Source organism: Fulmarus glacialis, unplaced genomic scaffold (assembly GCF_000690835.1).
Source record: "Fulmarus glacialis isolate BGI_N327 unplaced genomic scaffold, ASM69083v1 scaffold1598, whole genome shotgun sequence".
Classification (NCBI taxonomy): Eukaryota; Metazoa; Chordata; class Aves; order Procellariiformes; family Procellariidae; genus Fulmarus; species Fulmarus glacialis.
In genome coordinates, this window is record NW_009229899.1 from 50,985 (window position 1) to 64,377 (window position 13,393).

The 13,393-nt window shown below is 37.9% G+C and overlaps 1 protein-coding gene across 4 annotated transcripts in view; it reads right to left on the minus strand.

Annotated features, from left to right (window-relative positions):
* The window catches only part of TJP1 (tight junction protein 1), a 44,234-nt gene extending 39,767 nt beyond the window's left edge, over positions 1-4,467 (minus strand). For all 4 annotated transcript variants that reach the window (XM_009583994.1, XM_009583992.1, XM_009583995.1 and 1 more), the window contains exon 1: positions 4,403-4,467. In XM_009583994.1, coding sequence (XP_009582289.1) covers positions 4,403-4,450 — 48 coding nt within the window. In that variant the 5' untranslated portion in view covers positions 4,451-4,467. The remainder of the gene's footprint in view (positions 1-4,402) is intronic.
* Positions 4,468-13,393: the final 8,926 nt, after the last annotated feature.

A 13,393-nucleotide genomic window follows, 5' to 3' on the forward strand; every position in this document is an offset into this window, starting at 1 on the left:
AATCATCAATATTAAGATGGCTAGTTTCATACTTCAATGTTACTCTTTTCAAGAAGTCCTGAAACAATGCTGTCTCATATACAGACAGCAATCAAAAAAGACCACAAGTCAGATAAAGTCTTTCTAATAACATAAATCAAAGTCTTAAGAAATACTCCAAATCAAACCCTAAATCTTTTCGAAAATTTAAGAGCTCAAATAAGAAACCTTCCAGTAAACCTCAGCCTACTACTTTTCATTTTATCCTGCTGCCTACCATCATCTTAAGAGACAAATGATCAACTGAACTACCCTCAGAAAACTGAACCTAGCTTCTAGACATGTCTGGAAATAGCAAGATGTTGATCACTACAGATTACACAAGATACAAACATGTACCTTAACTAAAACTGCATTTTTTAAAAAAATCTGCACACATCACAAATTCACCTGTCAGATGTTGTAGTGACAACACAAGAAAGAGAACTGTACTATTTTGCTCTCCCATAGTAAGGCAGCATGGGAGAAGCAGAATGTTTCTACGTACATACCTGGTTTCTGTTCTTCGGGGGAAGGAGACACATCTAACATAGACTCAGAGAACTTGAGTTCCAAGTATGAAGAAACCCACATAATATATGAAGTGCTATATAAGTCCTAAAAGTCCTTCACAGTTAAGTATATAAAACCAGATCTCTCAATAAAAGATAAACTGTAGCTACCTGATACGCTTTAACTAAACTTGAGACTGACTCAATCTCTTAAGAGCTAGGTAGCAGTCCAAGAAGTTAGAAGGGTAGTAAAGAAAGGGAACAAAAACTCTTGGTTAGAAGTTCAAGCCTCTCCTCCCCAAAAAAAGTTTGTAATATGTCTTTTGACAATAGTGCTAGAATTCACCAACTAACTGTATTAAATCACAGCACAGTCAGACAGCTTATATGCTCTGTTCCAGATTCTCCAAGATACCTGAAGCAGATGGATTTAAAAAAAAAAAATATCTGATGTTTGAACCATATCAAAGTGCCTGAACTGACACATGTATATTGTAACTACTGGGATTAAGTATACTCTATCCCTAATTTGTAATGACATCTCTGGAAAGTAAAGGTCATAGAAAGAAACCCTTCAAAAGAAGTGAGCAAAGCTGCATTCTTCAACAGAATTTCCTATGTAAAGCACTCCCTTCTCTTTTGTAAGGCTCATCTTCCAAAGCCTATATACCATACTATCCCCTTTTTAAAGGGCCATTACAGGATCAAAACATGTCCAAAAAACAAAATATGTATCTTTTCAAGGTATGTAACAACACTTCTGAACTGCCATTAATTGGTTTATAAATCAGTTACTGCCCCCTATAACAATGCAGAAACATTTTAAAAACATTTAATACCTCAGATGCTGACATGTTAAAAAAGCTAATCAGTAGACTACAGATAGAATACCTTATATAGTACCTGCTAATGTGGCTCTTACTGTTTTTTCTTCAGAAAGAAATTGCATACAAGTGATATCTACTTTCCTAAAACTTGATGATTACTACCAAAAGTGTTTTTTGGTTTTACAACTTTGGCTACCTTTATGGAGCCCAAGAAGAGTTAAAGGAATCCTACTCTGCCATACACAGGAGCAATGGAGTTACAGTAGAGAACAGCACAGGCTTAAAACAAAGTAAAATTGTCAGTGCTGGAATTACCAACAGGACAAAAGTGAGTCTCAAAACAGGAATAAATCTAAGTCAAGAATATTCTATGTATCTTTGCTAATACACACGCCACCTAACAAACTACTTGCATTTCCCCCCCTGTTTTTAAGGCTGCTCATTATAATAGATATTAGTGGTCCTTACTCATTAACTAGTTTTGATCAAATACCATTAATAAAAACCAATTAAAATGGAAAAAGAAACCACAGTTACATAGTTTCTTTGGGGCACCTGGAGGGAAAACAGATCTGCTTGCCTTTAAGCAGGTACTTGTGAAGAGACAAGAGTTGATCTAGACTGACACCCACTCCAGACTTCTCTGCCTCTCCCAGGGGGACTTACTGAGGTTTTAGACAAATTTATTCTAGATCAGATTCTTCCAATGACTTGCCTAGCCTCATTTCTGAGGGTAAATACTGACAGAATGTACAAAAAAGTTTGGTGACTCCCAAGAGCTTTACAGGCGTACCAATAAAACAGAAAGGCAGTAACATGAAGCCTGACTTGCATTTACCCCATAGAAATTCAGGACATGTTAAATGTCATTAATTCCACCATTCACAGCCAGCTTACTGCCCTCAGCTAAGCCAAAATCAGAGGGACTTTTTAGTGTGCCGCATGAGAGAAAGCAAGTTCAGTTCTCCAAAACGTTTTTTTGTGTGGCTCACAGTAGATGGTCTCTAACAGTTCTGCAGCTCAGCCAAGTGGAACAGATAAACTCACACAGAAAATATTCCACAACCACTCAGAGTGGCATTTCAAGACTATTCCAAGTCTATCAACCTCCAGATATCTTTGAGGATAACTGAGATCTGGATGCATTTCACTCCTTCCAACTAAACTCAAGTAACCTCTTTTACTTGATAATCTAACACTACAAGAACGTCACAGATAAAAAGCAAAATCAAAAACCCGACAAGCAAATATGCAGTCGCTCTCCTAAATCCTTTTCCCAGTGCTAATGATAAATTCTAAGCACCAATTTGCTTAACATTAGCGTAAGAGTTTTGGTTTTGTTACCTAGCAGATGGAAATAATTGTTTGTTTGTTTTTAATTGGCTAAATTAATGCTATCAAAGTTGTTAACAGTACATGCCATCAGCCTTCAACATCTAAATGAGATACTCAGCTACAAAACAGTTAAACCAGTACAGCTGGCAGAAGTTTGGCACATAAAATATCATAACCAAAACTATAATCAAATCACACTTTCACTTCTATACTATACAAGGACTTTAACTATGCTGCAAGCGCAACCAAAGACATGATTTCTAGTTCCTACGTATTATTTCAAAATTTGTCCAAGGTAACACCATACTGCAGCATTTCATTATTCCTTTGTGCACTGACTGAACTCATCAGTTTCAGGTTTCACTGAAGTTACTGCTCCAATTAAGCAGAAAAATATCCCCTTCAAGAGAAACTAAGCTATCATCAAGTCTACTAGCCAACTTTGTATTGCTATAGTATTTTTTGTTTGGTTTTGAATATAAGACAGTACTGATTTAATCAGTAATATGAGTAAAAAATTTTAAGTTTACACAGGTTCCAGGGATGACTGAACAGCTTCAAGAAGAAAACAAAGGGCAATTACATATAGAAGTAATACTTCTTGCTCAAGAACTTGTTGACCTAAAAATTTTTGGAAGCTTGAAGAGTAGCCTAGATAAATATCACTACACATTTTTGGTTTTACTTATACTTTGTTTCAACATATGATTGCAGTTAGAGACAGGGTACTTTGTTAGACAGCCTTCTGATCAAACTGAGCATAACCGCTCTCTTCTTAAGAGGGCAGGTACTAAAATGGTTATTTTGAATCAACAACATTAAACTCATTAGAATCAACAGATAATAGGTTTGTACAGAGAATTAACATTTTATCTGACCAGCTGATCTATTCATACACATATTAGTCACAAAGGTCCATTCATCTGATCAATGCTACAACTCTAAAATGCCTTGATTCCATGCTAAAGAATTGAAGGCAAATGATATAACTTGCTCCCTTGTGCATCTCCCTTTTGTTGGAATGAATGTAGCTATTTGGGCAACAATTCCATAGTCGCTTTAATACTAAGCTGCTGCCAGAAATAGCATCCCACCTTGTTCTGACTTTCCCTAAGCAACTCATTCCTTATTGCCTCTCTTGCACAGCTTCACAATAGCTACAACAGAAATCAATTTCATTTAAGAGTAACTCAAATAAGAGAAGAGTCAGTCTAAATGTAAAAGCTGTCTTTCTATTCAAGGATTCCTAGTACACATCCCTTTGTGACAGGTGCATATTCTGACCACCCAAAACCAGTATTTTCAGCCATTAATTTAAGAAAGTGGCAAGCAAATAAGGTAGTTTTGAACACATTTATTTATACTGAACTATATTGTTTTATGCCCCTGCAAATAAAGTTTTAAAACGCGTAAGTCTAGTTACAGCACAATCGTTAATGAACACCTAGATTTCTAAATACTTTCAGTTACGTACAGCAGTAATTTAAAGCTTTGTTTCTGGCACAGTTATTTGTAGGCAGGCTTATCTCTGAAACCCAACAAACGAATAGAGCTACTATCAAATGGAGCTTTTACAACACTTCTAAATTTAAACAAAGGAATATGACAGTTTCCTTTTCTTTTACTTCCTGACATCTGGCTTTTTCCTATTGTTTTCAAAAGCTACCAGTATCCTGCATTAGGCACACAAAACCAATTGTATGGACTTACCCTGTGAAGAGTCACTGTGTGTTGTTCCCATATAGCTGTTTCTTCCATTGTTGTGCTCTAAGGAGAAAAAAGCCGAAGATTAGACTTCACTGTCAACAGCCGTACTAAACAACTGTATAATACCACAAATAGAAACTTACACTCAAAAGTAACATTAATATTCATACTGAATAGCTGCAGAGAAGTAGGGCTGGCTCATTTGTTACACATTTCCTGTCTTTATATGTCACATCTGAACTTCCTGTGCTCCTAGGGAAGGAGGGCAGGGGGAAGAATAGGCAAAATAGATTTCTAATCATGATATATTTCAGAACTTCAAGTTTAAAGGAAAGGACTACAAGAAGCATTTGTGATGTAGGCTCTCTTGGTTGCTCATTAAGTGTATAGTAAATGAAGCTGGTCCAAAGCCCACTTTCAGTTTTCCACTGGGATCAGCTGTATTTATATTCTAACTTGCATACTTCATACTTTTGTGAACACTCTCCTTTTGTTTGTTCTAACTGTATGCAGATTACCACTAATTCATGAACACCCAGCTATAGATTACAGTACCTGTGCTACTGTATTATGCATACAGGTCACATTTACTCCACAGTTTAGTGTAGGCTAATTTCGTTGGTGAACAGTAGCACTGCAGAAATAAAGGTGGTCCTCTCCAAGGGAACTAGATTAAACAGTAACATTATGACAATATTTACACACCTGCATTTCTGCTTAAAAGAGCAGACGCTTGCACTACTTAATGTGCCACAACAAGCAAACGTTCGGAAAAGGGAAGATGATGTGAAGGAGGAAAAACTACCAGAGTCAAAGGCTTGAAAACAGGCAGAAAGGCAACAGGAGACACACAGCAAACAGCATGAATTCTCCTGCTATCCTGCTGCTGCATTTTTTACCTTTCCAGAGGAAATGCCCAGTGTTTTGCTCCATACCCTGCCCTCTCATAAGCAAGCAATACACTAACTAAAGCACAGAATCAGAATAAGAACATCTCTGCAATATGGGAGTGTTGGGTTTTTTTAAAAATCTACTTTACTCTTAATTTGTTTCAGTTACAGTAACTCAGCCACTACAACAAAAAGTACTCCTAACTTTTAATCCAGTTCTGTATTATGATGGAGAACAGCAGCAGGAGTGTTTACTCTCACAATCAATACCTTTGAAAAATTTATCCAATTTCATAACATCAGAATTTGCAACTAGGTTTAAAAAGTGAGTTCTTCTAATGACCCCAAAAAGCTGTGGGGTTTTTTCCTCCACGTTTTGTGCTCTAATTTCAATGGTTAGGATGTGCACGTTACTGCTCATTTCTCTTTCAGGGTTCATGTCTCCTGAAAGTATTCATTCAACTTAATTGGGATATATTCCATTCAAACTGCTTTTCCCCCCCCCTCCATTCAGTACTAAATGTTACTCCTTTGCATTACAAATTTATTCAACTCTACCCCAGAATTAGATTATTTCTCTCCAGCTTTTTAAAAGTAGATCAAATATATATTAAAACAGTAACGATCTACACACACAAAGCCATCTTTGAAACAAACCAGAATGTTTTGCTTGCTAAACGGTTAATGAATACTGATTTTCTTGCCTATTCCTGATGCTCTCATTCTGTCTTAGTTTTGGCGAGAGCTTCTCAGGCTAAGTATCTCATCAACAAGTGAAGAATTATCTCTGCAAGTAAACTTCTAAAAGAAAAAGCTTCAAGTAGCTCCTGTTGAGAAAAAGGTGCAACAGGAATCCAATAAAGGACTGCAAAAGTCACAATTCACATTTTAATTGAAATAGGCTGCCTCATTTCTATCTGCAATTATCAACAAAGAAGTTAACCTGACTGGCTCACTTACTGCATTTGTCCTGGCAACACCATGCAGGTACAACACTCCATCAGCAGTCGGAGGCGCTTTCGCACAGCACAGTTTGCACTACTTGGCTAACAAGGTACCATATTTCAATGGCTCCGAGTTCTTGGGCCTCCCTGTTGGAGCTTGGTACACAGGGCACGGTGCACACACACAACTGGTTCTGGATATGGCAAAGACTGATAAAACCCAGTTTAACCAGCTAAGCACTGCTCCCAGTGGATCTGGGAGAACTGGCAATTCCAGAGTCAGAGCGGGATAAGATAACAAAAACAGCTAAGCAATGACTAAGAAAAATGGAAGTTACCTATGTAACATGCTTCTGAACTGTGAGAAGACTTACTACCTCACAAAAAAAAAACCAGACAAGACAACCCCCGCAAAAAAACCCATCCACACACAAACTCACCAGCCTTTCTAAAACTAGACAGGGTGCTCACTGCTCAATCTACTGACTGGGGCTGTCATTTTTAATGCCTTTTTCCTTTCTGTAGAAGCTCAGTCTTTCCACTTTCTTTGCTTGTTGTTCTCTACTTTCTTGCTCTCACTATCTCCTCTACTCATCTTTGCTATCACCTCCCCTAGATTTTTCTAATACATTCATTTCAAATTCGCAAGACTTAGAAACATCAAATATCCATTAGTTAGATAGCAAACCAAGTAATACGTTATTTTCATTCTTTCTGCATGCCCCAACAGTCCAATCAAGAAGAGTGAAAACAGTTCAAAGGCAGCCTGAGGCAAGTTGTTGGCTACGACACAAAATGCTTCTGTGAGTTAGTTTCTCAACTGTAAAGAATCGCACTCACAAAAGACTGAGAAGTTTGATGAAGACCTGTGAAGGTACTCACCCTACAAAGCACTGACAACTGAGGCAGAAGAATTAGCTGGTGCTACCACCAACTGAGGTCCCTGTTGTGATGCTGCTTAGACCATACTCACGAAGTGCTCTGTTTTTCATGCAACATTTGAATTTCAGGAACCTTGTAAGGACTTAATTCCCAAGTCTCTAGAAATGGCAAACACTGCTTGTAATTAAGGAGTGGGGACAGACAGTGTAGGTCTGCAGTGATGGTGCCAGCCCTGCTGACACCTGGTGCCAAGCTTGGTACCCCAAATGATGTTACCTACCACTGACTTAGGGGAAATTAAGGTGACTCAGCAAAGCCTAACACCCCAGAAACTAGGAATATATGAGAATATTAAGATGCTACAGTCTAGAATTAGAGTAACATAACAGAGACCATTAAGTATCTTTGAAATGCAAGGACAACTGACAGCATTTGAACTTTGTAAACTCCAGATAACATCTACATTATCTATGGTTCTCTACATGTATTAAGAATAAAAAGAATAGAAAGAGAATGATAGTATCATGACTTCAGTGTTGGAAAAAAGATTTATTTTATGCTTATGCTTTATTAAAATGAAGAGTTTCATTAAGCTAATCTTAAACACCCTTATACAAACAACTAGTAGCATTCCCAGCTCTGTATATGGCAAGGGGAAGTGTTTGTGGGTTGGTTTTTTTTATTATTTTTATTTAAAGGATGAAGTTATACATGAAGTTCCAATTCATCAGTATGGCAGTAATGCAACTTGTTTGCTCAGTATCTTGGAAGTATCAAATCTTGTTGAACTTTTTCATCTTTGAAATTGCCCTGAGATATAAACATATCAAGTAAACATCTTTCCAGAAAACTCCCTCTGTGGGCTACAAGGGTCCTTCAAATAACAACAAACATTTTTTTGTTCCCCTTCTCACCTCATTTCTTTCCTGCTTCTCAAAGGCTGGGGTTTTCATTTTTCTTTTTTAGAAACATGCCTTTTCTCATACACTTCTTTTACCTTCACACATGCATCTGGGCACACGCGCACATACTAAGATTGAATTTGCCCAAAGGATTACTTCTGTACTTATGCACCAAGATTTTTCCTTCAAGCATCATGAAGGAAAAAAAAAGCCTCACTGGCTACCAGTTTGAGCAACACTGTCATGTCTGCAAACAGCATTGCTCAGTTTACCTCTACTGCAGTCGGAAAAGCTGTTAGCAGCAGCAGCACTGGAGCCACCCACAGGCTTGAGAAGATAGTTCAAGTTCACATTTGCAAAGATGCAAACAACAGCCACAGAAATCAGTATTTTACACCTAAAATAATGCAAGGTTCCTAAGGTAAAGTTTTTTGCAGGATAACACTTACTTCTTTAGACTTCTACACCTAGAGGAAGAGCTCAGACTGAGGCCAAAGCTCCTACATATTCTTGAAATCAAAGCCAGAATAGTTTCCCAATGTTTCTTTGCAAGTCTAGGGGAACTTACTAGAGGAATTATCTTTCTTATTTTAACTGAACTGCTTTTCATAATAAGTTAAGTGTGTCAAGAGTGACAAGTTAAGATTTTAAGTAATTGTTTGCTCAATTATGATCAAGTTTTGACACATGAGGTCAAAAGAGTTTTTCAACCACCTTATTTCTTAGTAAAATTCAACAGTAATATCCTATAAATAAACAATAAGTGTTAAATATCTACTGTTACACATTTCCACACATTTCTCACAAAGAACAATGAGATTATTACATTTTCAGAGAAAAACATATTCAGGTATCTACCTTAGAGAAGGCAGATTTTCAGATATTCCTCTGGCCAACACGAGAGTAACCTACTGTGGGAAGCAATAAAGTACTTTTAGTATCTTTACAAACCTGGTTTTGTGGATCAGCATTGACAGCTGTCCTGCAGACAGTAAGATGAACCAACTACTTCTGCCACTTCAGGGGGCATATTGTTTCTATTCTCCGCAAAACACAATGGAGAAGAAAGCTATCTGTGACAGACCCAAGCCCCTGCTCTAACTGTTTCAACCACAGCAAGCAAACTACAAGAAATTGAACTACCAGATCACAAACTCAACCATATAAAGACCACTATCCTTGCTCTAAGCTTGCAGCCTCATGCTGTAGCTTTTGTGTACTTACTTCCAATAAAATGCTGACATCTAAAAACATTCTTAATTGTCCTGATAAAACTCATAACAACCTTGAGAAATAGTTTTCTTATTCAAAACATGAAAAAAAAGAGAAGAGAGAGAAGAACTGGTAAGGGGCTATATCAAAAGAAGAAAATAAGTTTATATTTAGAGTCAGTCTCTTCAGAAGGACACACCATACATTCATATGCCTTATCTATCTTGCTGCATTTCTATTTGGCTTCTAAAATTAATTCTCATTTATTCTTGGGGAAGTCCAGCAGTAGGATGCTATTGAACTTCAAAGTTTTAAAGATTAAATGCAGAATCAATACATTTTGATTACACTTGTGGGAACAAGAATGAAAAGTGCTTATTGTAACAATTAGCATTTGCAACTGTTACAAGAATTTCTGCAGGTTTCGGTATCCAGGGGGTGATATTTATCATTCACAAAAAAAAAAAACAAAACACCAAAGTCAGTATCTAAAACAAACAGCTTCCTGAGGAAGTTCAGAAAAGAAAACTGAATCTTCCTCAACCAGCCCAGAGCAGGGAATGAAAAGGTCATCTCCCTGCACAGAGCATCTTTCAGCACTCAGTTGGAGCAGTGTGTTGTTTCCAACACCGACCAGGAAGACTTCCTACAGACACTCACCTTTGTCCTTGCCTAGTTAAACTACAGCCACCTTAAATTCCAACAGATTGCCTTCAATTGTCTTATCACAAAAGCTTTAGCTGACTCGGGGTGGGGGGGAAATAGATTTTTTTTTTTTAACAGTTGTTCCCCTGCGATTAGCGCAACCAGGAGAGAATCCTATTATCAGACTGATTTTATCAATTGAAATGAGAGCTTTGTCTCACATAGTCTTTATACAACATACACAATACACCTACACCATCTACACCACAGAGCACCTTAGAGATATTTGAACTATTTCAAATACTGGAAGCCAACTACTAGAGCAAGCGTAGCCAGTCCAACAGGAAGGTACTCTAAGGCAGGATAAACACAGCAAACTGCACATTGCTAAAGCTGGCTGTTTGCACTCAGAACTGTGGTATCTCTGTACTAGACTTCTTAAGCAGCCTATATCCTTGTTTTTCACTTGATCATCTCTCTTTGCAAGGAGGAAAGACTGTTTCCCCAAATGTATTTTTGAGAAAAGACTCGAGAGATCAGACAGAGCAGCTCAGGGACTGCTGCAGAGACAAACAACATGCACCTGATGCTATTTGATTATCTCATTTACACAGCAATGCTAAGTGGAAGAGAAAACACCCACTAAAGCATTCTCTTGCAAGATCTGTATAAAAAAAAATTCTCATTCATCACTGAAGCTGAGAAGCCAGTCTTTAGTCTCACCTTCTGTCTGAATGTACATCCACAGAAGTGACATTAACCATCTATTTTGGAAACAGAAATACTAACCTTATTCTCTCAAGCAGGTGTACTAAACACCTAAAAGTAAAGCAGTGCACATCGTAAATTTCCGTGCCTCCCCGCCCCCCCCGCTTTCATACATTGCATGGGTCCCAAGCTCTAGTCAAGAGTTCCACTCCTCCGGAACAATTGTCTATATTCAACAGGCCACCATTATTAAAGCCGGTCTTCAGATGACAACATGCAATCCAAGTTTAAAAAAAAAAAAAAAAAACAAAACAGAATTCTTAACACTGCATGTTAATAAAATGAACTTAATTTTAGTTAGATAATCTAGAAGTACAAAGTCTTCTTAGTACATACCTACTGCCTGGTCAACAGAAGTCATCTTTACATCATGAATAGCAACCTTGAGAAGAAAAACTAGGACTAAACGTAACTTATATATATATTTTTAATAATAGCTAGGCTGTTTCACCATTCCACTCATTATCCCTATGCTTCCACAACCACATGCCACTCCATGGGATACTACCTTACTAAATACAATTTCCACTGCTTCCTGCTCTAAAATTCCAGAGATTACTTGCTGTATTTTGAACAAGTAGATACTGCATATTATCTAAAAATGTCCCTTCTCCTAGTTTTCCTGACGAATTTTTGTGCAAGACATTTTTGCTCTGACTTCCAGGCACTATTCTCTCCAAACTAAAAAATAAAGCTCAGTATTTAACTCATCTCATGTAATACCCAACTTCTTTTTTAGTGTGACTCACTTTTCCGGAATGGCCTCTCAAGTCCAAGCCTCACACATCACAGACAGCTATCTGATCTCCCGGGGTCATAAAACCTTTTTGTTGTTGTTGCTGCTCCTCAATACAAAAAAGGGTAGACCCTCCTTCCAGAAAAGCCCTAAACAAGAACAGTATGCAGAAATTTGGGGGGATATTGCATTTTAGTGAAGTAACTAAATACTGGATTATAGATCCAGTTAAATCTGAGTATTTATAAAAGTGTTTATGATACAGGCCTAGTGAATACCATTATCCCTGAATGGCAGAAGACTGACACTCAGGAATAATAAGGCAAAACAAACCAGAATGTAAGACCCAAATGCACATACATCTCAAATGATCTTAGATCAAGTTACTTCAGATGAAGAGTACCACTCAAACACCCTGGTAACAGTATCAGCCAGCAGCTAAGCAAAGCTTACTAGCCTCACAATCTCTAAGGCGTGGAAAAACTGTGCTTTAAAAATTGGGATCCTTGTCTGTTTGCTTCTTTCCATTTTGTTTTCCAGCTGGCAGTGAAATCAGGTAGGATCACAAACTCCAAAGCGCTGGCAAGTAGCATTTCACAGATCACTACTCCAGGCCAGTATGCTAGCAAAACGGAACCAAAATCACAACAGAACAGAAAGGCTAAAAAGCAAAGTGGTAAGCCATGTTTCTCCCCCCCGCCAAGTCATGTTGCCAAAGGGAAGCACAGATAGCTTTCACTTTGCTTTTGTTTTATTTTAAATCATTTCTCTACCATACTGACCTAAGTCAGTACTATTAGGACATAAAGATTCCAAAATTAGAATACAGTTTTTAATATGTAATTGAAAGTATTTATCTTCTCTTTATTTGAAGATCAACTTCAGCTCAGATCTGATTTTTTTTCAAAACATTTCAAGATCTTCAATAAACTCAATGCGGTATTTTAATTCTTTGAATCTCAGGATGCAACTTGAAAAGCACTTCTTTTAGCACAAGTAACTGCTTAAGCAGCACACACTGCCCTCCTACTAGTTTCCATCCTCAAAAATACCCCTCTCCCTCATATTACGCTTGTGCAAGTGTTACGCTTATGTATGTGATCGTTTCTACCTTTATCAGTTCCCCACCAGTTCATTTCAACTCCACTGACAGCAGCTGCCAGTGACATGGTTTGCAAGCCAGCCCGGTTAACGTACAAGCTTAAACTACAGCCTCACATCAAAGTAAAATAAGTTATATTTAAGTATACAAGTGAAGCTCTTTAAGTGTACAGCTGTGACCACAGTTTCACAGCAACTGATACAACTTGGAATGGGAAATTCCAATCAGATATTACCTGCTTGGTCGGTCTGTTTTAAAACCACAGGGGTGGTCAAATGGTGGTGCAGGCTGCCCAGGGAGGCTGTGGAATCTCCATCCTTGGAGGTGTTCAAGACTCAACTGGACAAGATCCTGTGCAACCTGCTGTAGCTGACCCTGCTTTGAGCAGGGGCTGGACTAGATGATCTCCACAGCTCTCTTCTGACCTCGCTGTTCTGCAATTATTCTGTAAACCAGATTTAGTGAGAACTGCTTTGAGCAGAGGGTTGGACTAGCTGATCTCTAGAGTCCCTCCAACTCTAATTACTCTGTGATTCTACGTAAGTCACATTTCCAGCACATTCCTGAAACCAAATCCAATCATCCAACTGCAGACACAGCCTCCATCCCTGCTCTTATACACAGCTTGATGTTACTGTTTTATCACTCAGTTAAGAATATTAGTTGGAGTTCTTCCAGTTTGTTTTTTCCCTTGGGGGAGGAGGAGAAGAGTATCAGTACCACAGAAAACAAAATCATACTGTTTTAGTTTTATGTAAGAAACCTAAATCAGGCTTATGTATCTGACCATTGCTTTTTAATTAAAAAATACAAAGCAAAAAAGTACACAAGGTATGGCCACCAAAAAATTACCAACACAAAGTTAGACATCAGAGCAGCAATCAAAGCATTCAAGCACCTCACTTTAAGCCAG